At 47.3% G+C, this 26476-nt stretch overlaps 1 protein-coding gene across 6 annotated transcripts in view; it reads left to right on the forward strand.

Annotated features, from left to right (window-relative positions):
* RERE (arginine-glutamic acid dipeptide repeats) overlaps positions 1 to 26140 on the forward strand; it is a 406322-nt gene extending 380182 nt beyond the window's left edge. For 4 of the 6 annotated variants that reach the window (XM_077837606.1, XM_077837604.1, XM_077837605.1 and 1 more), the window contains 10 exons: positions 1209 to 1301; positions 2053 to 2252; positions 3656 to 3817; positions 5906 to 6019; positions 6913 to 8291; positions 9225 to 9447; positions 10609 to 11332; positions 20399 to 20545; positions 21003 to 21183; positions 23018 to 26140. In XM_077837606.1, coding sequence (XP_077693732.1) covers positions 1209 to 1301; positions 2053 to 2252; positions 3656 to 3817; positions 5906 to 6019; positions 6913 to 8291; positions 9225 to 9447; positions 10609 to 11332; positions 20399 to 20545; positions 21003 to 21183; positions 23018 to 23051 — 3257 coding nt within the window. In that variant the 3' untranslated portion in view covers positions 23052 to 26140. The remainder of the gene's footprint in view (positions 1 to 1208; positions 1302 to 2052; positions 2253 to 3655; positions 3818 to 5905; positions 6020 to 6912; positions 8292 to 9224; positions 9448 to 10608; positions 11333 to 20398; positions 20546 to 21002; positions 21184 to 23017) is intronic. The other 2 variants (XM_077837607.1, XM_077837608.1) reach the window with 2 other exon arrangements.
* The last annotated feature ends 336 nt before the right edge of the window (positions 26141 to 26476 follow it).

Consider the following 26476-nt stretch of genomic DNA (forward strand, 5'->3'; position numbering starts at 1 on the left):
GTCTCTGCGGTGTGAAAAACCACCTCCCTGAGCGACATAAATTACACCGCCGTAGCGCTATGCACACGAGCGCTAATGTCGGTGGGAGAGCTTCTCCTGGCAGCACAGCTTCTGCAGCTCTCAGGCGTGGTTTTATTATGCCAACAGGAGAGCTCTCCTGGCAGCATCGAGCGTCTTCACCAGACGGGTGCTGCATCAGGCCAGCTATGCCGCTGCAGCACTGTCTATATAGACGTGGCCTTAGAAGCACCATGATACTGATTATTCAGGTGCTTTTGGCTCAAAGAATAAACAGAGCCCAATGCAGTCTAGCACATCACTAAGTGTTATAGCACCACTGATCTCAGTGTGGTTGTAAGGAATATATCATCGTGTAAAAGGCTAAAGATTCCCTTAAAGTTTTAATCCCTTTTTATGGACTAAATCCAGCAAATTACCACCCCACCAACCCCAGTTCAGAAATGTCGCCAAAATAATTGGAAGGGTTTTATAGTAGGGTTTTTGGGATGGGGAAGGGGGAGGATGCATCTGATGAAGTGAGCTGTAGCTCACGAAAGCTTATGCTCAAATAAATCCCTTAGTCCCTAAGGTGCCACAAGTACTCCTTTTCTTTTTGCGAATAAATAAAATGTTGTTCAGTCATAAAATGTACCCTTTAAGGAATGATTGCACTGGACTCTTGTTAAGCCTTTGTCCAGAAGGATCACAAAGCACTTTATACACTACCAAACTATATACAAGAATCTCTTTACCCACCTGTGAAATTCAGCCATCTTCTGGGTGAAACATGGCATTTGAACACATTTGTTCAGATATTTAGTTTGAAGAGAAGTCCTTGTTGCAGAAACACATGTATGTTCTATTTGAGTACACAAAAATGCTACGCATCTTGTTGAAGACAGGAAGTAAAAAAAAACAAAAAACTCTTCTCCAGTTAAAACTGCAGGGGGTGGAATTTAGGTCTATAGAATATTAATATCTGATGTGGAATTTGGCCAGAAACGTTAAGTGAACATCATACTCTTGAAAATTGCCCTGAGACTTAATTTCCGGCAATTACTGAGGCTATCAGCCTTGTTTCACGTGAATGATGGCACCTCCAGAGGCACAGCTAGAAATGTTGCACCATAAATGGTTATTGAGTCAACTAGTGTAAAATAAAACAGCCTTCTGATTTTCCCTTTTCCTTCTTTTCTTTGCTCACTCAGTGGACTTGAGCTCAGCCAGCGAAGATGATTTTGACAGCGAGGACAGCGAACAGGAACTGAAGGGTTACGCCTGCCGTCACTGCTTCACAACCAGTATGCACTTGATGTATCTCCTTGCCTTGTGCTCAACACCGCTTCATCCAAGGAAGCGCGGTTCTCATGCATGTATGGCTGTGCTAAAAACGTAACGACGGATCAGCCAAAATATGCACCATTCTAGCAGAGAGTTAATCGTGATTTACCATTGCAAATTAGTACTACTGTGATGGGAGAGGATCCTGGAAGTTAGACATTTATGCAGTCATGCATACATGTCTAAACAGAGTCCCTTATATAATCCATTTCCTGTATAGCAAATCAGTATTGGACTGTGACTGTCAGATACATAACACAAATTCATGATGCATCAAGGCTTTTCTGCGTCAGCTTCACTCCTGTAAGTACTCCTGAAAGCCCTCTGATGCTTGTGCACATGCACAAAGTGCATGCTTAGAGCCCGGAGGTAAGTAAGGGAAGGGAGAAATGAAATGTTCATGAAGCATTTAGCTTTTAGAAACCAAGAGCTTGAAGAAAGAATAGCTGCCTAACAGACTCCCCAAATGCAGCAGAAGTCATTTTTTTCTTTATTATTTTTCAAAGCATCAGGTGTCTATTTAATTAAAGAAATAGTCTATAATTGAGCATGGTAAATGTTAACGGAAACATGAAGTCACCCTGGAACAGGCAATGATTTCCAGAGAAACCTTAGGCTTAGTCACCTGTAAAGGCTGGTAGTGTTCCAATTTGTATTAAATTTAAAGTGTAGGTGTTCAATATCTAATAGATTGTATATTTCCAACAAAAGCCTCCAAGGACTGGCACCACGGCGGTCGCGAAAACATCTTGCTGTGCACTGACTGCCGCATCCACTTCAAGAAGTACGGAGAGCTCCCGCCCATCGAGAAACCAGTGGACCCTCCGCCCTTTATGTTTAAGCCTGTCAAAGAGGAAGATGATGGACTCAGCGGAAAGCATAGCATGAGGACGAGGCGGAGTCGAGGCTCGGTAGGCCCGTCCCTCTTCGTTACCTGTGCATTCAGGCTCCTCCCTGAAGGAGAGGTGCAGGTTGGAAAGTTCCAAGTGTGGAGAGTCGTATTTGCAAATAGGCTTCTAAAGCTGCACTTACAATCTCTTCCCTGCCACTCTGCTTTGGGGCATTCCTGCCATACTTGTAGACACAAAAATACAGTTGCACGTGTGCAGAATTTTGGAGGCCTTTTTGAAAAATTGGCCTGAGGTAACTCCCCTTGGAGAGTTCTAGTCACACTTGGTGTATATTTAATGTCTCAAACACAAATCCTTCTTTTTTGTTGAATGAATGCCATCATCAAAAAAGGTAAATGACCAGAATATGCGGCAGAATTCACACTGGTACGTGTCTTCCTGCTTGCTGGATTCCTTCAGCAGTAACCCTGGGACACATTTTCAAGGAAGAATTTTAAAAGTTTAAAGGATACTTCTCTTTGTGCTTACCATACATTCTCCCCACACCACTGAAGTTAAAAATCTCATTGCCTAAATAGACAATAATCACAGTCTTTGACGTAAAGGTATGGTATTCTGTCCCAAAAGGCTTTGCCCACAGTAATGTGCTGAGAGCATTGCTGAAGTGGAGCCACTTGTGGAGAGCCAACTTACTGCTCAACAGGGTTGGAGGGGAAACTTCAGCTTGTTTGGGGCTGGCCATCCGTAAACCCTGATTGATTGGGACTGTCAGACAGTAACAGCTTTCTTTTTTCACTAGCCTCCCCTCTCCACCTTTCTGGTCACATTAATGTTGTCATTGCTGCCGAATACCTTGTCAGGTTGCGCTGTCAGCTCAAGTTGGCTTCATTATTTTTATGGTAGCCATCCATCCAAACAGCTGCTAAATTAGGAGGGAACAGATGAAACAGCATTAATTATTGCTACATAATCTACTGTGATTCTCATTACGTAGCAGAAACACAAGGAAGCTTTTAGTGGTTTTAGGAACTGCACTGGCCTACCTGAATGCCTTATCTCTTTTGGTCACTCTCATATCTGTCTTGGTTTATGCCAGCAGATTTCTTTTTTAAGATGGAACGTTGGGGCGGGGAGGCTTCCCCTCCCCCTTACAAAGAGATGCCTAGCATGTGAACAGCAGCTGTGGGAACATCTTTGTAATGTTCTCATTTCCAGCAGACACTACTTAATAAAATAAGCAGCACTTCATGATTTTGGGTAGGCAAGTTAAGGATTTGCCTCTTGTCATTTTAAACCCAGATGAGCCTTCCTGGACAGATTGTAAATACATTTAACGCTCTTGGTTTTTCATTTCTCAGGAACTGAGCTAGAGTGCTCATCCTTGCAGTAACTTAGGGGAAAAGCAAAAGGTTTGGGAAAATACTAGTTTATTTATATGCTTTTTATTTGTATTAAATTGATAGATGTCTACACTACGTAGTGGTCGTAAAAAGCAGCCAGCCAGCCCTGATGGTAGAGCCTCGCCCACTAACGAAGACATCAGATCCAGTGGCCGCAACTCTCCCAGTGCTGCTAGCACCTCCAGCAATGACAGCAAAGCAGACTCTGTGAAGAAGTCCACCAAGGTAAAAGTTGCTTGAGATTCGCTGTCCTTGGTTCAGGATATGGGCTGCTTTCAGTTCAGTGAATTTGGCTTAGGAGCTTGGAGCAGGCCAAAGACCTAGGTTTGACCTGGGGATTTTTGCTTTCCTGCCTGTACAGAAGGCCTGGGATTTGGATCTGAGGGTAGATGTTGCTCCTCATTGTTCCAGTGATCAGAGCTGTTCTATACATACAGGCGGACGCGTAATGGTGATGAGCAGATTTTTTTTTTTTTTAATAAACACACACTCTATATATACTAAAGAAGTGAATGGCCGACGCCTCAGGCATCCTCTGGTACTTTTTTTCTGAAAGCACTCCCAGACCCACAAACCTGACATTTTAGACTTTCAATAAGCACAAAGACTCTCACAAGAAGTTACTAAAGAAACAAAGTAGTCATGGGGCAAAGAGCACAGCATTGTGATGAACTGAAAGCTGGCAAAGAGACAGGACACAGAAGGAATGAGTGGTCAGTTTTCATAGTGGCAGAAGGTTAACAGCAGGGTGCCTTCAGGTTCCATGCTAGGACTGGTGGTGGTTACCGTATTTATCTATAGTCTGGAAAAGTGGGTGAGGGGGAAAGGTGGCAAAATTTGCAGGCAGCACAAAATTAGTGAAGTTCAGAGAAGAGCGTGAGGAACTTCAAAGGGACTCACCATGCTAAGTGAATGAGCAACACCATGGTAGCTGAAATTCAGCGTTGATAAAGGCAAAGTAATGTATGTTGGAGGGTGAATCTGAAGTAGTCATGAACCTTAGAGTTCTTAATTAACCGTGTCAACTCAGAAAAGGGACTTCAGCATTAATTTAGACAGCACACCCAAGATCTCTGCTCAGTGTATACCTTCAGTCAGCAAACAAACAGTGTTACGAGGCATGAGGAGTGTGATGTAAAATCATACAATAAATATAATGCCATTATATAAATCAATGATACTTCCTCATCTGAAATATCACCCTATCTCAAAAGGATATTGTGGAATTAGAGGAAATTCAGAGAAGGCTGACAGGAATGATTAGTGACATGGAAAAAACCTCTGCTGGAGAGAGATTGAAAGATTGTGATTTAGAAAGGAGAAAAATGAGAGAGGATATGATAAAAGTATATAACATAACTAATAGTCTAGAGAAGGTAGGATCAGGAACGTCTGTTCTTGCCTCATAACACAAAAACTAGGGGGACAGTCAGTGAAATTAAATTTAAAAAGGTGCATGTTGAAAACTGATAAAAATATTTTTCATACGTGGTAATCAGACTGTGGAACTCATTGCCATATGATATCAAGACTGAGAACTTAGCCAGATTCTGGGAAATCGAACGTTTATATGGATAACAAGAATATCGAATGTTACACCTCGTGCTAACAAACAATGTTGTAAGGGATATAAAACTTCACATTTCAGGGCTTTAGCCAGTCTCATGGGGGCACAGATTATCCCACATCTCCCTGCTGCAAGGTTCTTGCACCTTCCTCTGAAGCTTATGGTGCTGGCCACTGTCAGACACAGGATATTGGATTAGACAGACCTTGGGTCTGATCTTGTCTGGCAAATTGTATGGGACTTCTTATGGCATTTGGACCTTAATATAGGTCAAAGGGGTAGGACCAGCACTTTCCCTTTTAAATATATTCCTGTTTAGAAATGTGAGTTTAAAATAATGTCTTGATAAGTGTTCTGTTCAGGTTGTCCACTTACTCCCACTAGCCTGTGTAACGAATGCTGTGAGGGACTTACTTGCAAGCTGCCTCCCAGCTTGATGTCCTCCGAGGCAGAACTGTAGCTTCATTCCGGGCCCCCCGCTATGTTTGGACATGAAAGCCTATGGGGAACAGCTCCTACCAGATGGGAAGTGCCTCAGCAGCTCCAGAACGCAGATCCCTGTCCTCCCCTTCGAACAGGGGAGGAGGCATATTGACTAAATTAACCTCTGATCAGCTTTCCGCCTCCATAGGAACTTTCCTGTGTGGTTAGCATTAGTATGAAGCCTCCCAGTGTGAGTAAGTGCTCCATTTAGCGTTACTTTAACTTCCCTAATAAACTGTTCCTGTCTGTTCTTTTTGTGGCAGAAGATAAAAGAAGAGGCATCTTCTCCTCTCAAGAGTTCCAAGCGCCAGCGGGAAAAGACAGCATCTGACACAGAGGAACCTGAGAGAACCAACGCCAAAAAATCCAAAACTCAAGTGAGTCCCTGTGGCAGAGCGACAGTCCTACCTGTTGCCCTCTGAACTGGATGTGCACTCCTCTGGTGGCTAACATTGGCCACCACCATCTCCCCCCAGTATAGAGAGAATCTAAAATCCAAACCCAACAACAAACCAGAAACACAACATTGATTTAAACCGCTTCCAAAATGCCAGAACAGCAAATAGTAATTTAATCCGTGGCTGGAAAGCAACCCACTTCTTAATGCGTTCCTTCTGCCGGGAGAGGAAGGGAAGGACGTGGGTAGGGATTGATGCCCAAGCATGTTGTCTTTTTCCATATTAGTATCTCCAGAGTCTTAGCACAGTTTGATTTTAGCTTTTTTTTCTTTTTGTTAACCTGTGTCCAAATTTTATTTCGGTGTCAGTTTTTTTCTCTTCCCTACACCTCTCAACAACAAACTGGAAGGCAACCAAAGTGAGAGCCCTCTTCAGATAGGTCTAAAATTAACCTGAGTCCCTGGCCACAGTAGCCCTAACAGAACGTAGTGTATCTGAAGTCACTCTCAGGCCTTGTGTTTTAAATATAAATGTAATTGGGGGAAATGCAGCTGACCAAAAAGTTCTAGGAAACCAGTTAAGTCTGCGAGTCCCTGAATTTTGTATACGTAATGCCTGACATTCTTAGTCCATTTGAAATTGGTCAGGTTCACCCCATAGCATTGGATCTAGGAGTTTCTAGCCCTCAGTCCTGTATGTTGGCATCCCCTGTACTGCAGGGTTTATTTACAGTGAGGGCTATGGGGTGGCTGGGCAGTAGTGTAGCATATAAATGGGGGTGGCTGGAATTAAGCTGGCAAAACCAATGGGAGTGGGTAGCTCTCCTTCGCCATATCAGTGATTATAAGGAGACCTTTCCCCCGTCTCAACAGGAGATCAGCAGGCCAAACTCTCCCTCGGAGGGCGAGGGGGAAGGCGAAAGCTCGGATAGTCGCAGCGTCAACGACGACGGGAGCAGTGACCCAAAGGACATTGACCAGGACAATCGAAGCACGTCGCCCAGTATCCCCAGCCCCCAGGACAATGAGAGTGACTCCGATTCATCTGCTCAGCAGCAGATGCTACAGGCTCAACCTCAAGTGCTCCAGGCACAGAGTGTCCCTACCCAGGCTCCACCTTCTACCCCGCCCGTTTCAGCACCGTTACCAACACCCGTACCAGCAGCCTCAGGCACCCTTACAGCTCCCCTGCAGGTTTCACCGTCAGTGTCTCAGCCTCCCAGCCAGCCCCCAGCGCCACCACCTCACTCTCACATACAGCAGGCCCCTGCTTTGCACCCTCAGAGGCTCCCTTCACCGCACCCGCCGCTGCAGCCTTTGACTGTGTCTCAGAGTCAACCCCAGGGTCCTGCCTCATCGCAGCCACATTCACAACCGCCACTTCATGGCCAGGTCCAGCCTGTCCCTCATAACCTGCAGGCCCAGCCTCTCCTGCCTCATCCAGGACCTCCTCAGCCTTTCCCTCTCCCCACACAGCCTTCTCAGTCTCAGGTTCCCCTTCAGACACAGCCTGCTTCTCACCCGCATGCCGCTCTGCAGGTTCAAGCGGTGCAGCCTGCCCTGCAAGCGCAGGCTGCACTGCAGCAACCGCAGCCCCCTCGGGAGCAGCCCCTGCCTCCGGCCCCCATGGCCATGCCTCACATCAAACCCCCTCCTACGACCCCGATCCCGCAGCTTCCCACTCCCCCGTCCCACAAGCACCCTCCCCACCTCTCCGGGCCATCTCCATTCTCCATGAATTCCAACCTGCCGCCACCACCTGCTCTGAAACCTCTCAGCTCCCTTTCCACCCATCACCCTCCTTCTGCGCACCCTCCTCCCTTGCAGCTGATGCCTCAGAGTCAGCCACTGCAGTCTTCTCCAGCCCAGCCTCCAGTCCTGACTCAGAGTCAGAGTCTTCCACCAGCAGCGAGCCATCCCCCATCTGGCCTCCATCAGGTATCCTCCCAGGCCTCCTTTTCTCAGCATCCATTTGTCCCTGGGGGCCCGCCTTCCATCACTCCTCCATCTTGCCCTTCCACTTCCACACCACCTTCCGTGCCTGGCGTCCCGTCTCAGGCATCTGTCCCCACCTCTGCGGCTTCCAGTGGAAACGTTCCAGTGGTGACATCCTGCACAATACCACCTATTCAGATCAAAGAAGAGGCTCCCGATGAGGCAGAGGAACCAGAAAGCCCACCTCCCCCACCCAGAAGCCCATCGCCTGAACCTACTGTGGTGGACACACCAAGTCATGCCAGTCAATCAGCCAGGTAATGGAGGGTGTTGGCAAATTCTTCATTCTGTGCTCTGCTGTTCCACGGAGCTGCGTTAAGAGTTTCGCCATTTGCTTGCTGGCTGGGCCAGCAGGGATTGAGTATTACAGCCTTGATACCTACAGTCTTGGAATTGGGGATTTGCTGTACTGCAACCTCTGTTTGCCAGCCTCTTTGGCAATAGAACAGTTGTCTAAGAGCCTGTCCACGCTGATTGAAATTGTGTTACCACTGTTCCTGTTGGAATATAGTTGTTACTAGCATAGTCTCCCTAACCTGACATTCAAGTATTAAATCACAATGTAGGTAAGACCCTGTGCGCCCCCTCCTCTCCCACCTTCCCCTTAAAACTTGCAGCAGGGCTCTATGAATTGTATGCAGGAACCCTGGAATTATGCCCGGTCTCCCCCAAAGCTTACTACTCTCCTGATACAGCACAGAATCCCTTGTTTATTTTTCTACAGGTATTAATTTACAGTGCCCCCTAATATTCGGTCTCCAGCATGCAGCCTATTTCTGTGTTGAAAAACATGGTTATTTCAGTTGCATGGATGAAGTTTACAGGGCAGATTTCCAAAGATACAAAGGGAAGTTGGGCACCACGGGTGCTGGGTACATATCTCCCACTTGTGCCTTTGGAAATCTCTCCTCATTCTGTCACCGTTTTTCAGGGAATGAAAAACCCTCATCGAGCCCAGTGTCAGCCATTGTATTCAGACTGATATTGCAGGTACCATCTGTAAGAGGTTCCTGCTAGAAGGCTAGTCTGTGGAGGAGGAACACACAGTAAAGTTAGTTCATTTCTGGACTCTCAGTGGAGCAACTCGTAATGTAAATCCGAAGTGTTGTATAATTCCCCTTTGATGTGAGGCTGTCAAATCACAGACTCTTGGTCTTTCCCAGGCCTAAATTCTCTGTTTTCTCTCTCAGGTTCTATAAGCACCTGGACCGTGGCTACAACTCATGCGCAAGGACAGACCTGTACTTCATGCCTCTGGCAGGATCCAAACTGGCCAAGAAGAGAGAGGAGGCAATCGAGAAGGCCAAGCGGGAGGCAGAGCAGAAAGCAAGAGAAGAGAGGGAGAGGGAGAAGGAGAAAGAGAAAGAGAGGGAGAGAGAGCGGGAGCGTGAAAGAGAAGCAGAAAGAGCGGCGGTAGGTTTATCGGTCTGCTGTGCAGGAAGGGTATGTTAGGATCTGTATTAAATGATGACTGTAAAATGTTGGGGATACATTTGCAAACCTCCATTAGAGCGCTTAGTGCAGGCACAAGCATGGCATGGAGGGAGCAGTCGGGTACATGCGAAGCACAGGAACATTGAGGGTGGGTGCAAGCAATGTTTTGGGTTGTGAGCATGCCATTGGCACATCTAGCTGGCTTGTACCTGTCCCTTCCTGCACTGGCCCCACCCACTTGCTTCAGGGCTCCCCCCACAGTGGTACAGGGTGTTGTAGGCAGCTTACTGTACTGCATATCTTCTCCTGGTGGATCTGCAGCCTCTGTTGTACTGAGAGAAGCCAAGGCAGCCTGGGGGCTGAATTGGGCCTGACATCAATAAAACACTTTCAAGATGAAAAGTGGTACCTAAATGGGCAGGAACAGTAAATACCCATTAGCTGTTGGTGAATTCTGTTGGTTCCCTTTGTGCTGCAGGGCACAGAACGCCTGAAAGTACATGGCATATCCCTTGCCTGTTGCCTGACGTACCATTTAGGGGAGCTCCCGGAAAGGGGTAGGGCAAAGGCAGGGAACCTTTGACATGTGTTTGACTTGAGAATACCTAGTTTTTCTCAGGAAGGCCCCAACTGTGTATAATTCAAACTTGTACACTAATTTCTGAGTGTTGGTTTGGTTTTTAAATTTACTTGGAGTTAAAAAACAAAGCCCCTGTGGTGTGGGCAGAGATAATCGAGGGCAGGGAGACTGGTCATCATGCAGCGATACTGCCTTGTTTTAATTGAAAAAAAAACACACTAGTCTTTTTTTTTAACCAGGCTTGTGCACCTTTCTAAGGGAGGGTTGTAGTAGTTAGCAGCGGAAGATGCCTATAGCCAGCCAGTCCCTGCAAATGGAAGGGCAGAACGTAGTGTGTTGTTCCCCCACCCCCGCGTGCTGTGCACCCTTGCTCTTCAGGGGCTTGCTCGATCGTAGCGTATGTGGGGGAAGGCTTTTGGGAGAAAGCTGTCATGGGACAGGGTGTAGGATTATCCCCGTACTGAGCTGCAGCGAAAGGGTGAATGTGCTGGGAATTTTTTCAGCCAGGTTAGTTTGTTTGGAATAAAATCTCTCCCCTTCCCTCCCGCCATTCTCTGCAGCAGAAAGTGTCCAGCTCCTCCCATGAAGGTCGCCTTGGGGAGTCCCAGCTCCCTGGACCAACTCACATGAGACCTTCATTCGAACCTCCACCCACAACCATCGCCGCTGTTCCACCTTACATAGGTCCAGACACGCCCGCGTTACGGACTCTCAGCGAGTACGCCCGTCCTCACGTAATGTCACCAACAAACCGCAACCACCCATTCTTTGTTCCCCTGAACCCCACCGATCCTCTCCTGGCCTACCACATGCCTGGCCTCTATAATGTGGACCCCACCATCCGAGAACGGGAGCTCCGGGAGCGGGAGATCCGGGAGCGGGAGATCAGGGAAAGGGAGTTGCGAGAGAGGATGAAACCAGGCTTTGAGGTGAAGCCACCTGAACTCGATGCACTGCATCCAGCTACCAACCCCATGGAGCATTTTGCCAGGCATGGCGCACTGACTATACCCCCAACGGCAGGACCTCATCCGTTTGCTTCCTTCCACCCGGGTTTGAACCCCCTTGAAAGGGAGAGACTTGCGCTGGCAGGCCCCCAGTTACGGCCTGAAATGAGCTACCCTGACAGACTGGCAGCAGAAAGAATACACGCCGAGCGGATGGCGTCGCTCACAAATGACCCGCTGGCACGGCTCCAGATGTTCAACGTGACACCTCACCATCACCAACATTCGCATATACATTCGCATCTACACCTCCATCAGCAGGACCCGCTACATCAAGGTGAGCCCAGGGAGAGAGCCAGAGCTCTTCCTTAGGGATGCTGACCCCTGCTGCTCTTATAGATCCTAGAATCGTAGAAATATAGAGCTGGAAGGAACCTCGAGAGGTCATCCAGTCCAGCCCAAGCCAGTCCTTGCACTACTAAACCTAGACCATCCCTGATAGGTGTTCTTAAAAGTCTCCAATGATGTGGATTCTCCAACCTGTCTTAGAAGCCTATTCCAGAGCTTTAAAGTTAAAGTTTTCCTAATATCGAACCTAAATCTTCTTTTCTGCAGATGAAGCCCATTACTACTTATCCTACCTTCAGTAGACATGGGAAACAACTGGCCCCCATCCTCTTTATCATATTTCTTAACATACTGGAAGACTATCAGGTTGCCCCTCAGTCTTCTTCCCCAGCTACAGAAAGGAGGTGGACAAATTGGAGAGAGTCCAGCGGAGGGAAACGAAAATGATTCGGGGGCTGGGGCACATGACTTATGAGGAGAGGCTGAGGGAACTGGGTTTATTTAGTCTGCAGAAGAGAAGAGTGAGGGGGGATTTGATAGCAGCCTTCAACTACCTGAAGGGGGGGGTTCCAGAGAGGATGGAGCTCGGCTGTTCTCAGTGGTGGCAGATGACAGAACAAGGAGCAATGATCTCAAGTTGCAGTGGGGGTTGGATATTAGGCCTTGTCTACACTGGCAAGTTACTGTGCGGTAAAGCAGCTCTCTGTGGTGTAACTCCCGAGGTGTACACGCTACCAACCCACTTAGTGCGCAGAAACTCCTCAGTTGCAGCATTGCAAAAAAAACACCTCCACAGTGCTCCTGTGCTGCATTGCCAAGGTAAACACAACAACTGCTTTCAGGGCTGAAATTGGCCTCTGGAAGTGTCCCATAATCCCTCAAGTGGCTGCTCTGCTCATTGTTTTGAACTGGCTGTCCTGAAGGCATGCGCCCTTCCCCTTTCAAAGCTCCGTTTCTGACAGCCATTGCTTGCTGTGCTGATCTGCTCCAGGACACAAAGCAAACCATTATTATGGAATGCTCATGCTGTTGAACACAGGGGTGTGTGTGTGGGTGTGAGAGAGAGAGAGCGCGCGCGGTGGGGGCTGATGTTGGGGTGTTTGTGTGTGTGTGAGAGAGAGAGCGCGCGGGGGGGGCTGATGTTGGGGGGGGTGAGAGAGAGCGAGCTGGGGGGGCTGATGTTGGGGTGTTTGTGTGTGTGAGAGAGAGAGCGTGCGGGGGGGCTGATGTTGGGGTGTTTGTGTGTGTGTGAGAGAGAGAGAGCGAGCGGTGGGGGTTGATATTGGGGGGTGTGTGTGTGTGTGTGAGAGAGAGAGCGTGCGGGGGGGGCTGATGTTGGGGGGGGTGGGAGAGAGCGAGCTGGGGGGGCTGATGTTGGGGTGTTTGTGTGTGTGTGAGAGAGAGCGCGCAGTGGGGGCTGATGTTGGGAGGGGTGTGTGTGAGAGAGAGCGAGCGCGCAGTGGGGGTTGATGTTGGGGGGGGTGTGTGTGAGAGAGAGAGCGCGCAGTGGGGGTTGATGTTGGGGGGGGTGAGAGAGAGCGTGCGGGGGGGCTGATGTTGGGGTGTGTGTGTGAGAGAGAGAGAGCGAGCGGTGGGGGTTGATATTGGGGTGTGTGAGAGAGAGAGCGAGCGAGCGGTGGGGGTTGATATTGGGGTGTGTGAGAGAGAGAGCGAGCGAGCGGTGGGGGTTGATATTGGGGTGTGTGTGTGTGTGTGAGAGAGAGCGCGGTGGGGGTTGATATTGGGGTGTGTGTGTGTGTGTGAGAGAGAGCGCGGTGGGGGTTGATATTGGGGTGTTTGTGTGTGTGTGAGAGAGAGAGCGCGGTGGGGGTTGATATTGGGGTGTGTGTGTGTGTGTGAGAGAGAGCGCGGTGGGGGTTGATATTGGGGTGTGTGTGTGTGAGAGAGAGAGTGGTGGGGGTTGATATTGGGGTGTTTGTGTGTGTGAGAGAGCGCGCGGGGGGGGCTGATGTTGGGGGGGTGTGTGAGAGAGAGAGAGCGCGGGGGGGCTGATGTTGGGGGTGTGTGTGAGAGAGAGAGAGCGCGGGGGGGCTGATGTTGGGGTGTTTGTGTGTGTGTGAGAGAGAGCGCGCGGTGGGGGTTGATATTGGGGTGTGTGTGTGTGTGTGAGAGAGAGCGCGGTGGGGGTTGATATTGGGGTGTGTGTGTGTGTGTGAGAGAGAGAGCGCGGTGGGGGTTGATATTGGGGTGTGTGTGTGTGTGTGAGAGAGAGCGCGGTGGGGGTTGATATTGGGGTGTGTGTGTGTGAGAGAGAGAGTGGTGGGGGTTGATATTGGGGTGTTTGTGTGTGTGAGAGAGCGCGCGGGGGGGGCTGATGTTGGGGTGTTTGTGTGTGAGAGAGAGAGAGCGCGGGGGGGCTGATGTTGGGGGTGTGTGTGAGAGAGAGAGAGCGCGGGGGGGCTGATGTTGGGGGGTGTGTGTGTGTGTGTGAGAGAGAGCGCGGTGGGGGCTGATGTTGGGGTGTTCGTGTGTGTGTGAGAGAGAGAGCGCGCGCGGTGGGGGCTGATGTTGGGGTGTGTGTGTGTGTGTGTGAGAGAGAGCGCGCGCGGTGGGGGTTGATATTGGGGTGTTTGTGTGTGTGTGAGAGAGAGAGCGCGGTGGGGGTTGATATTGGGGTGTGTGTGTGTGTGAGAGAGCGCGGTGGGGGTTGATATTGGGGTGTGTGTGTGTGAGAGAGCGCGGTGGGGGTTGATATTGGGGTGTGTGTGTGTGAGAGAGCGCGGTGGGGGTTGATATTGGGGTGTGTGTGTGTGTGTGAGAGAGAGAGAGCGCGGTGGGGGTTGATATTGGGGTGTGTGTGTGTGTGTGAGAGAGAGAGAGCGCGGTGGGGGTTGATATTGGGGTGTGTGTGTGTGAGAGAGCGCGGTGGGGGTTGATATTGGGGTGTGTGTGTGTGTGTGAGAGAGAGAGAGCGCGGTGGGGGTTGATATTGGGGTGTTTGTGTGTGTGAGAGAGCGCGCGGGGGGGGCTGATGTTGGGGGGGTGTGTGTGAGAGAGAGCGCGCGCAGTGTGGGTTGATATTGGGGTGTTTGTGTGTGTGTGAGAGAGAGAGAGAGCGCGCAGTGGGGGTTGATGTTGGGGGGGGGGGTGTGTGTGAGAGAGAGAGAGCGCGCAGTGGGGGTTGATGTTGGGGGTGTGTGTGAGAGAGAGAGAGCGCGTGGTGGGGGTTGATGTTGGGGGTGTGTGTGAGAGAGAGAGAGCGCGGGGGGGCTGATGTTGGGGTGTGTGTGTGTGTGTGAGAGAGAGAGCGCACGGTGGGGGCTGATGTTGGGGGGGGGGGTGTGAGAGAGAGCGGGGGGGGGCTGATGTTGTGGTTTCCCTATCCCCCTGCCTCAGGTCTGGTTGTTTCCTGCCACTGTCTGAACTTACAAGACAGCATGCTGAAACACTCTCTGTCTCCAGGCTCTCTCTCTTTCCCCCTCCTCATACACCCACACACACACTCCCTGTCACAAACTCCCGCGCCCCCCCGCCCCCCCACCTTCAGTTGAAAAGCAGCTGGCAATGTAGTAGGATGCCCGTGGAGCAATGGGACGCTGTGCCTGCCCTATGAGGCCTTGCAAACCCTTCCCAAAGCACCCTGTGGCAGCATCACAGAGGGACAGCTACCACAATGCACGGCTGTCTTTGCCGTTGCAAGAACTGCTAGTGTGGATGTGCTCCACCCTCACAAGGAGCACAGTGTGCACGCGCAACGGCAGTTTCATTCCAGCGCGTTGTTAAAAGTGCGATCACTTGTTGCGCAAAAACTTCGCAGTGTCGACAAAAACTGTTTCACTAGGAGGGTGGTGAAGCACTGGAATGCGTTACCTAGGGAGGCGGTGGAACCTCCTTCCTTTGAAGTTCTTAAGGTCAGGCTTGACAAAGCCCTGGCTGGGATGATTTAGTTGGGGTTGGTCCTGCTTTGAGCAGGGGGTTGGACTAGATGACCTCCTGAGGTCCCTTCCAACCCTCATCGTCTGTGATTCTTTTCTCAAGACTATACATGCCCAGTTTTTTGAACCTTGCCTCAGAGATCAGGTTTTCTAAATCTTTTATCATTTTTGTTGCTTTCCTCTGAACTGTCCAATTTGTCCACATCTTTACTAAATTGTAGCATCCAGAATTAGGCACAGGTACTCCAGCTGAGGCCTCACTAGCGCTGAGTAGAACAGGACAGTTACCTGTCATGTCTTACATACAACATGCCTGTTAATACACCTCAGAATGGTATTCGCCTTTTTGAAACTGGATCACATTGTTGACTCATATTCAATTTGTGATGCACTATACCCACCAGATTCTTTCCAGCAGTGCTACCTACTGCCTATCCAGTTATTCCTTGTTTTGTAGTTGTGCGTTTGATTTGTTTCCTTCCTGTGCGTAGTACTCTGCGTTTATTGAATTTCATCTCGTTGATTTCAGACCAGTTCTCCTATTTGTCAAGGTTGTTCTGATTTTTAATCCAGTCCTCCAACGTGCTTGCAACCCCTCCCCCTTTAGTGTCATCTGCATATTTTATACGCATATTCTACTCCATTATCCAATTCATTAATGAAAATATTGAATGATACCAGATCCAAGAGCCTTCTGCCCAAATCATGGGATCGTATCCCATGACTCAGGAACTATGCACAGCATGATCTCTAGCTGTGTCAGCATGGCAGCTGTACCCAGGTCTCTACAAGATTATGACACATGGGTGTGGCCCCACCCTGAATAACATTGCTTTCTTTATACCGTGTGGCTAGAAATAGCTATAATTGTGTTTGATCTCTCATAGACACCTGCTTTTTCCTGTCCACGCAGGCAAAGGGAAACCACAACACAGTGCAGCTGGGGTACAACCGTGTTTAAATAATAGGATTATTATTTTATTTTAGGCATTTCGTCTCTGTGTAAATGACGCAGGCCTCCCTTGTAATAACCTGGGTACTTTACACCCAGATATTTAACCCTTCCCTGGGATTGGATCAGGTCGTTGCTGAGCACGGGGCAAGGTTTCAGCAGCCAGTAACATTCTTCACACACCCAGGCCTTGTCCAAAATTCTCCCTCTGCTGGTCTAGAGCTGGTGCAGCCCAATCAGCAGTGGCAGCACTAGTGTAGACTGCAGGCACTTGTCAGATGACACAGTGGTTAAAACTCCTGCTCCCTGTGTACCTTTGTACCCAGCTTAGTAGTTCATTTGGTGCGCACGCCCGTGAGAGCACTACACACTGAATACTAGCACCTAGACGTCAATGAGATCTCTAGCTGTCTCAGGCTGGAAAATGGTTGGAGTTGTTCCGCCAGAGTGTGAATTTAAAACAATTGGTTATTAAAATATTGCATGATAGAAGTGTGGGTGGGTGTGGGACATGCAAGCATGCCCCTGCTTTCTCTCTGATGGTGATTCAAGCAGTTGCCTCTGAGAAGTTCAGGTGAGACAAACAGGACAAGTCTGCAGCCCTTTTTTCATGTGAAGTGACTGCTCTCTCTGATGTGAAGGACATTGCCGTGGATGTCGATCTATTTTCCAAACTTAGTTAGGGTGGTGTTAAAATAAAGCAACAGCAAATTTGAGAAAAACCAAAAGTGTGCGCATCAGTCACCTTCCGATGGATCAAATGATAATTGCAAGGAGAGTGATGATAGCAAACCTCAGGCTATCTGGGGAGGAGGATGTTTGGGAAATGAGGAGGAGAAGATAACACCAGTGATAATCAGTAAGCTTGCATGTGTCCTGCCAAATAAGCAGCATATTGATTTACCCTGATCAGAGATTAAGACGATCGGAAATGGAAGATAATAGTGCCAATTAAGCATCCAAATCCAAAATGGTGTTCTTAAATAGGCCTTTCAGAATCAGCAAGGGTGGTGGTCAGGCTGTGAGATGGGGAGGTGTAAGTGGGTAAGTTTAGTCGATGTTTTTATATAACTGCTGGGTTTGTGAAAAATACCACAACTACGCGCTGCAGAGGAAGGTCCCTGCCAGTCTGACCTGGGGGGAAATGCCTTTCCGACCACACATCTGATGACCAGTTAGACCCAGAGCCTGTGAGCAAGAACCAGCGAGCCAAGCACCTGAGAGAATTCTCAGTTCCCCCTGAGAGCCCTGACCCTCCCCTTCCAGTGTCCAATCTACAGCCATGGCCATCCCTGATGCTTCAGAGGAAGGAGCTAAAAAGAAAAAAAAAAAAAAAACCCAGAGTGCACTGGGGGAGGAGGAGAAGTTCCACACTTATTACCTTGGCAGATTTCTGGTACAGGTTACATATCTTCTTCTCATTCCCGTGGAGGGAGGGCATCAAGGCTCTGGTTATGAATGTCTGCATCGCAAACTAAGATGTAATTGTAGCTTTAATCTAGCTAGTGTGGGTAACAATACTAATGAGGATGTGGTAGTATAGGCTAGCGGCTTCAGTACAAGCCCACCAAGGACTCTGGGTACATACTCAGGTTGCCGGTCCACACTGAAGTCCATGCCACCACACTTTACACTACTGTTGTTACCCATGCTAGCTTGATTAAAGCTAGGCCGGGTGTGCCTACCTGTGCTACAATTACACCTGATTTGCAGGGTAGACATACCCTCCGGCCCTCTTGTTGACATCTGTGGTGATTCTCTGATTCCTTTATCTCCCATTTATCTATTTGTCTTGTCAACACCTGGCAACATCATAACTTCCTAGTGCTGACTATGTAAAGCAGACCTCCCTACTTCAGCTCTCTTACCATCTCCTGTTGGTTGCTACAGCCCCACCCTTCTTCCCTCTTGGCATGCAAGTCCCCTTACCAACACATAGTTTATACCCAATTTTAGTGTAATCATAGTGTCTAGTGAATATAATGCAAAACCTCTGCACAGTTCAGAGAAACTGGCAGCCTCTGCTGAGGCGTGACTTCAGTACTATACTAGTAGCTGCAGTGAAAAGGGTGTGCGAAGGAGGTTTTACCTCTTCAGCCTTTCTGCACTGCTAGACCGTGAACGTTTGGGCCTTGTACAACTGGAATAGAATTTCCTTCATGCTTACCAGAAAGCTCCTCAGTCTAAGCTTGGGGACCTTCATCATTAGAATGTGCTTAGTTCTAAAACGCTTTTAGATCCCCAGAAAGGATTGGTGACATAACTTGGTATCCTGTTAGGTGTCAAGACAAAGAGATGGGAAAGTCACTCATTTGGCTGAGTAGCTATGAGTAATGTCACTACATTGGTGATTTGGAAGATGGGCAACCAAAGCAAGATTTCCACATTTTCTGATAGCAAACTGGTGGAGAAAGGTTAAATAAGGCACCAACTAATTCAGCAGCAAGGTCAGAAGTGAAAGCAATTCAAGTACATGGTGTACAGTTCCTGGGACAAACGTACTCCAGATGTACTTGTGCAAGCAAGCGAATATAGCATAATGAGTCTTGGAACATGTGAATTAAAAATAGATGGTGTCTCTGTTTCCTGGGTTAGGAAGGGAATTTGAGAGCTATTGCAGAAAGAACCAGAGTGTGCATCAAAGGAGGCAAGTGATACGCAGCTGTATTTCAGTAGAAATGTATCTGCGATTTGATAGCGGTGATGCAGTACATAAAGGCACTACTAGATGGAACTTGCACAGTGTTCAGCATGCTATGTGCGCTGCTCTGGCGGTCAGAAGAAGGACTGCACCAAATATCAAGTCTTATGGATTGTAAAGGGGCAGGATTGACATAGATTGGACTGCACTTTTGCAGATGATGAATAGGGTTCATTTAAATTAACTTTACGGCTACAGACACTTGAGTGCTGGAATATGGTAACTTTTAAAGGAAAAGAAATAAGTGTCTGACACAGCGTGTCTACACATGGCTTTTATCTTCAATTAATTGATTGCTTATTAACTCAAGGTAGCTAACGCATTTGTTAAGGCCAGCATGGACGCTCTACAAGTATTTGTTCCAGGACACACACATTTGTGGTGTGCCCACAACGACCAGCCTGGAGTCTTCACCAGCCTTTACAAACATATTAGCTACCTCATGTGGATGGGCAGTCCACTAACTCAAGCTAGAAAACTCAGGTGTGGCCCATTGAGTGAGCTACTGAAATGAAGTCACGGAAGCCCTATTTCAGAATTAAGATCTTAGCTGCGCAAGGAAGGAAGGGAAAGTAGGGGGTTGGTCTGAGTGATGGGCGGCGCTGACATACAGTTACTTGTGTTGTGCTATTCTTACAGGCTTGCACTTGTGTGTGCTTAGAAACAGGAGTAGTATTGGGATTGAAATGACCATGGGAGACTGCTTTCTGCTAATATGCAATCTCCATGCAAACTTCTAGCGGATTAAATGCAGGGGATTTGCCATGCACTGATGAGTAAATATTGTCATGGTTTCATCAGTGTCATGTTTTCGTCCTCTTAGTAAAGTGACATTAGAGGAATTGCCTACAAGTGAGGACAAATAAGGACAGGGGGCGGGGGAGTTCCCTTTTGTAGAAGGCTGGCAGCTCCCTGGAGCTGACACTGTCTGATTTGGGGAATGGAGGGTTTGAGAGCTTCCTGTCTGTCCAGAGCAGTATTACAAGGGTGCTCAATTGTTAAGCCCTTCTGACCTGAGGATTGTCAGTGATCCTTTGACTTGTACTTATGTGCTAGCAGAAGGCAAGAAGATATTTACAGCCAGTGTTTTTTTATAAACCTCTGAAAAGACAAATTTTGCCTTGGAGTCTTGGTTTAACTGTATTAGCATGAGATTCTGCCTCTGTGTGTGTGTGAAGTGGGGAAGAAGGAGGCTGCTAACAATGCATGTGTAAGTGGTTTTGCTGTTTGATTTTTCCTGTCACTTGGCAGATTTCTTTTTCGTTATTGAAATTGAAAGGCATGAGTTGTTGCTTTAACAATTAAGACTGTTTGGCAAGCAGATGTCACTTCAAACACTTGAGGATAGAGAAGTGGGCTTCAAGTCAGATGGAGCTAAGCTCCACATAATTACACACCAATTAATCCAGATATTGCACAAGCTTAAGTGGTAACATGGCTTTTGTTCCCCAAACGGTGAGGCTTCCCCAAGAAGTTGGTTAACTTCCCTTTTATCTTCTTTTCTAGGTTCAGCAGGACCTGTTCACCCGCTGGTGGATCCCTTGGCAGCTGGACCCCACTTGGCACGTTTCCCCTACCCGCCTGGTACCATCCCCAACCCGCTGCTAGGGCAGCCACCACACGAGCATGAAATGCTCCGACACCCAGTCTTTGGTGAGAACATTTCACTGACCTTCCTCTAGGCAGCACTTCAGTCCGAGCTGTAAATACTTTCCTCTGGTCTAAATGTGCAGTGGACGGAATTGGGAGCTTTAATTCTTATGCTTTTGATTTACCGTTTTTAAACTGAACTTTTTTATGTTACAGTCTTTAGAGACCTCCTGTTTCATTGCTAATACGTCCCCTAGAGCTGAATCCTAGTAGCAGCTGTAGGGAAGCCATGAGGTATAGTGATCAGAACAGTGGGCAGACTGGAAATCAGTATTCTAATTCCCAGTTCTGCCACTGTTTTGCTGTATAACCTCAGGCAAGTTGCTTAACCACTCGGCACATCTGTGTCCCCATCTGTGAAATGGGAATGTGGCGGGATAATGCTCTGCTTTACCTACCTTGCAGGGCAGCGAGAACCAGTTAATGTTTGTGAAGGGCATAAATGTGATGTCTCCTGCAGGTACCCCCTACCCACGAGACCTGCCTGGTGCTATCCCACCTCCAATGTCAGCAGCCCATCAACTGCAGGCCATGCATGCCCAGTCAGCAGAGCTGCAAAGACTGGCTATGGAGCAGCAGTGGTTGCACGGGCATCCCCACATGCACGGTGGGCATCTACCAAGTCAGGAAGATTATTACAGGTGAGAGATACATTGAAGACGCAGCTAAAAGCTCTGTTACTATTTCCCTGATTTTTTTCTCCTGAGAGGTCCCCTCCCCGCAAACATGTGGTCAGTGTGACCTTAATGTGCTTGGAGATCAAGCTTCAGAAAAAACTAATTTGGTGTGGAGGTGTCACGACGTCACAGTCTCGGTGCTCTGAAACCGCCCTGAATGAAGCCAGGGAGGAGTGTAGTGTAGTGTCCCCACCACAGGACAGACTCACCAGGGCAAGAAGCCTTCTCAGCTTCAGCACTTCCTGGTCTGGCCTCGGCGCATTCAGCACCCTGTTCACACTGTAAGTGTCCTGCAGTGAGTCCACCTGGAAGGGACACCTGGGGAGGACTCAGCAGTGGCTCTCAGCCAGCATATAAAACAGAAGAGTTTATTAGTCGATGAGAACACAGCGTACAACAGATCTTCTTAGCACAGAAATCAGGAACATTCAGCAAAATTCATCTTGGGGGGATCTAGAGCTCAGAACCATGGGTTTCCCCCCTGAGTCCCAAAACAGGAGACTGACCAGTTTCCACCAGCCCAGGTTCAGTCACTCCCACCTGTCCTACCTCTGGACTTTGTCTCTTTCCCGGGCAAACAGGTCACCTAGTCTCTTTCTTCTACAACACCTTCAGCTAGCTCCTTGCAGAGAAGGGAGCCTGGCCATCATTTGCCAGGACACACAGTGTCGGCCATTTTCTATGGCCCGGCAGCCAGTCAGCAGTCATGCCTGCCCTCTGGGGGTCTCTGCAATTATCACACACCCTTATCCCACCATCTAGATACTTGAGTAATACATAGGGGAAGCTGAGGCGCGCACACACACAGTATTCAGCGAAAATATTAAGAACATTCCCACTTTGTCACAGGAGACTGGGACAGATTTTGGAAACTAGATCAGAATAATTGGCGTAAGGAATAAACTAGCTTTGTCATGGGCTGCAGAATTAGCTTTGCTTTTAGTGACATTCATTATGATTGCCATTTCCCCGCTTCCTCCCCTTGAAGAATAAAAACCTCATGAACAGAAATAAGAGAGGAATTCACCAGCAAGTAAATCTGAACAAATTATTGATGGGCAACAGTTGGTGAAAGCGTAACTAATACAGACGCTGGATGAATGGCTGGGCAGATCTCGACCAGTCATGCAAGTTCCTCCTCCCCCAAAATTATTATATTGCAATGGTTTTCCTCCTCTTTTTCCCCCATTTGCCTTCATTGGAAGACCTCTTGTTTCTGTTTTGCAATGGCGGCTAGCAATCTTCAGAAGGGGAATCGCCGCCTCCGGCATCCAGCAAGGTCCACTCTTTATGTTGCTTCGTAGCGAGGATGGCTGAGCAGCAGCCTGGCATGTGCTTGCCTCATGCCCCCTTTGCTTTGGTGTCTCAAACCTTGTCTGTGCTCTGGAAAATTATGTGTTGTGACACCAGGTGACAGGACTGGCAGCTGACCTGATGCTGAACATGGTTTAGCTGCAAGTGTAGACAGGGGCAAAGCATGTTCAGCACCAGTTCAGCTGCACTGCTTGCTGGCACCTGCTGATAATCTCACTTATGTACAGAAGACCCCGATAAACAAAGCGCATCGTCTCCTGTGACCGACTGTGTTCTTCACCACTTGTTACCATGCTGGTTCTCCGTTCACTCTGAGAAATCAGACCTCCTGCCCCCCACCCATGTCCCCTTTGTGGCACTTTGATGCCCTTCCCCGTGGCGCGCCCCCCCCCCCCCATTTTACGGTGAGGCTAGTATCAAAAGGCAACATATTGCTGAGCCACATGCCCTTCGTCCGCTAAAACACATTTTCTTTCTCTTTCAGTCGACTGAAGAAAGAAGGTGACAAACAGTTGTAATAAATTATTTATTTGTAATGCCGGCTATGGAAGCCCCAGTCCTTGGGAAGGAATGGAACATTTTTTACATACAATAAGAGCTGCAAAAGAATATCTTATAAAGATTTCTTTATATATTTAAATCTAAAGAAAACACCCACCTCCCCTACCAACAGCTAAAGACTTACTGGCATAAATAGTGTTCATTTGTAGAGAAGATTTCTCAAGACTGGTGTGGGCTTCCCTGCATGACCACCTATTCAGAAGCCTATTGAAAATACAGGACTGTTTGGAATTCTCAGAGAACTACCCTGCAATCTTGGGGGGGCGGGGGGCGGGGTGTTTTTGTTGGATTGATTTGGGGTAGGTGCTAGAATCAGGTTCACAACACGACAGTCACTGTGCGTGAAGAGACACTCAATGCATCTATATATATATATATTAAAACCCGAAAAAAATAAGGATTGCAAGTAGGTGGCGTAACAAGCTCTGAATCCAAGTGCTATAATAATAAAATAATTACTTTTATTTTAATACATTGTAGGAAATCTTCATACTTTTAAAGAGAGCTCAGTTCTTCAGCATGGCTTTTCAAGTCTGTAAATAATGTTTTGGGTGGCGGGGGAGGAAAAATAACAAAACTCCACAAATGTAACAATCTTGGTTTTTTCAGTAACATCACAAATCCTGGTAGTGACAGAATACAGAGTTGATTTTTAATAAAAAATAAATATATATAATTATCCCTTTAATTAAAGGGAAATAATGGGTGTCAATAATTTCAAATGGGCAAATGCTTGAAATTTGATTTGGTAGCAACAGTAAGCATTAAAGGCAGTTGCAGGGATAATGTTACAAATGACTGTTTCTGTTTCCCCACCCCCTTTTTTTTTCCCCCCATTATCATTCTGTCTTTCCATTCTGCAGATGACTTTTATTGAGTTCTGCTTCTCAGCAGTACAGATGTCCCTTGAAACTGGCTTGCCCTTTCTGTCTCTACTGTAGAGATTATTGTAAATTTGGCTGCAATCTGCCTCCTTCTATTGTCTTTTAAAAACAATAGTCTCGCTAAATTTGTGTTAAGCTATCTCTTTAAATTTTAGCTAGTAGTAGCAAAAATCCTAAGTAGTAGTATCTTCCTTTAAATATGATGTGTAGCTCAAACTATTAAAGTCAGTGTTATGTGGGAAGAATTTTTGGACAGGGCCCACTTTCTCTGGCTTTTGTTTTACATATTTCTAAGGAGAGACTAGGCAATTGGACTACAGAGTTGTGTATTTAAAGTTCTTTCATCAACACCAATTATCTAAATTTAACCTGTCTCTTACTGAAGGCTGCTTGTTTTTGGGGGCGTTTTCTAACATGTCTCAAGGTCTGTGTATCAAGGAACCTGCTGCTGTGGGATTAGCCAAAGGTATTTAGTAACATTGCTGACTCCCAACACAACAGGTTCATGCTGAATAGCCCAGATTGGCTGGAAGAAGAACTTTGCCCATGTGTGTCCATGGCTGATATATGGCAAAGGAGAAAGGGTGCACACAGTAGAAGAATAGGCATATATTTTTGTAGATAGCTTTGCTCGCTGCCTAAGCCAAGATGCACATCTTTCTTGAACACACACATACCAAAACCATCTTCTTGTTGTTGCATTAGCCATGTTTTTGATAAGGCAGAGGGTGGCGGATCCAGAGAACATCTGCATCTGCTGGTCATGTTTTCTACTGGTACATAACCTCTTCCATTCTCTCTCTCAACTCTTGAGGGCTGTAGCTCTGCTGTGGTAGACTGTTATATGTGGTGGTCATGTCATAGGACTGTATTGAGCCATGTTAGATAAACTTGTAGTTAATCATTCAGTCTTGTGGAAGGCATGGCATGAATGGTGCTTCACCACCACACAGGGCAGAAACCAACATTACCATGTTGCTACTCATTGGCTGCACTGACGGGTAGGTAATGGCAGCGATTTATGAATTAAAACCTGCATCAGGGAATTCCAGGCTTAGTCTATCCATCTGTGTAGCGTGTGTGTCCAAAGGAGGAGGGCTAGTTTCAGTTCCATCTCATCTCTTTTCTCATCCTTTCATTCCAGTTCTCCTTTTAATGCCATTTCAGTTCCTTAGAGTGAGTCAGTCCCATCAGAACTCTGTGTGAGCTCCTGTCTGCCAAGGCTCCAGGGTTTGACACCTGGGAGTTCTCGGGCTTGGATACCAAGAGATTCACCCTAGAACCAGGAACTATAATATTTGTACATTACTTCCAGTCTCTGTCTGTGGTTGTGGGGTAAAATAGCATTAACACCTATCCAGCAAGGATCATGGCAGAGGTGCTAATAAAAATGTCCCTGGCCAACAAAGAGCATTAATGTACTGAAGGCTTTATTTAAGAAAATTTCCATCAAAATTCAGTTTTTTTCACCATCTAGAACTGGGGAAGGGCAGGCATGACACCACCACGAATCGCACATGATGCTGCCTCTCTATTTCAGTCTTTTTTTTTTTTTTTTTTTTAGGAAAAAAGCTGTTGATTCCTTCATGTCCTTTCTCCTTCCATTTTTCCAAAGAACAAAGTAGTGCTTTGCAATCCCTATTCAAAAAGCTGTCCCTTGATCTTTTTTTTTTTTTTTCAGCGTAGTAGAATCTTTTATGTTTCTGACATCGTGGCACAAAGAAACTCTGAGATTCTTCCACCTCAATCCAATGATTAACTACAGCTTTATTTGCAATGGCTTTTGAAACCATCTTGGTGTTCGATGCCCTGTTGTTATAACCCAGACCTTTTAGTTTCCTTTCAGAAATCTCTCATTTTTTCCTCTGTTTTGAAGATTTTTTTTATTTTGCTTTCGTGTTTCTGAAACGTCTCTTGTTCTATGTCGTCATGGTTGAGCTTGTTTCACTGCACCGTTAAAGCAGAGTGTACATTCTGACTGCTACATTTATATATATCTTGAAGCTTAATGTATATATGAGTAGTTTGCCATGGGATAACACAGTGTAAACAGAGTAGAAACCCAGAAATCGTGACTTCTGTGTTCTCTCCATTTGAGTATTTTGTAATTTTTTTGAAATATTTGTGGACATAAATAAAACCAAGCTACACTACAGCAGCCAGGTTTTGTCTGCAAGTGGAGTGTGTCTGTTACTTGAGATGAGTGGGAGAGGGCGTGATAAGGGGGCAATGGTATGAAAGTCTTGCCTCTTCTAACAACTGCACATTTACAAGCAAAAGCAGATCTCTCTCTTCTCTTGTTTCTCAACCCGGCTTCTCTGTTGCTAGCTAACCCTAGTGTCTAGCCTTCACACATAGTGTTATGCTACCCTGTGTTTGCGCCTGAGCTGAATTCCAATGTGCATAATTGCATTTTGTCTACCTGGGTCTAGCTAAATGCTCCAGGGGGATCCTTGCACCAATTCTGCACCCTTCGCTTAGGCTTTTAGCAGTCAAAT

The sequence above is a fragment of the Eretmochelys imbricata genome, chromosome 18 (genome assembly GCF_965152235.1).
Source record: "Eretmochelys imbricata isolate rEreImb1 chromosome 18, rEreImb1.hap1, whole genome shotgun sequence".
NCBI classification, from domain to species: Eukaryota; Metazoa; Chordata; order Testudines; family Cheloniidae; genus Eretmochelys; species Eretmochelys imbricata.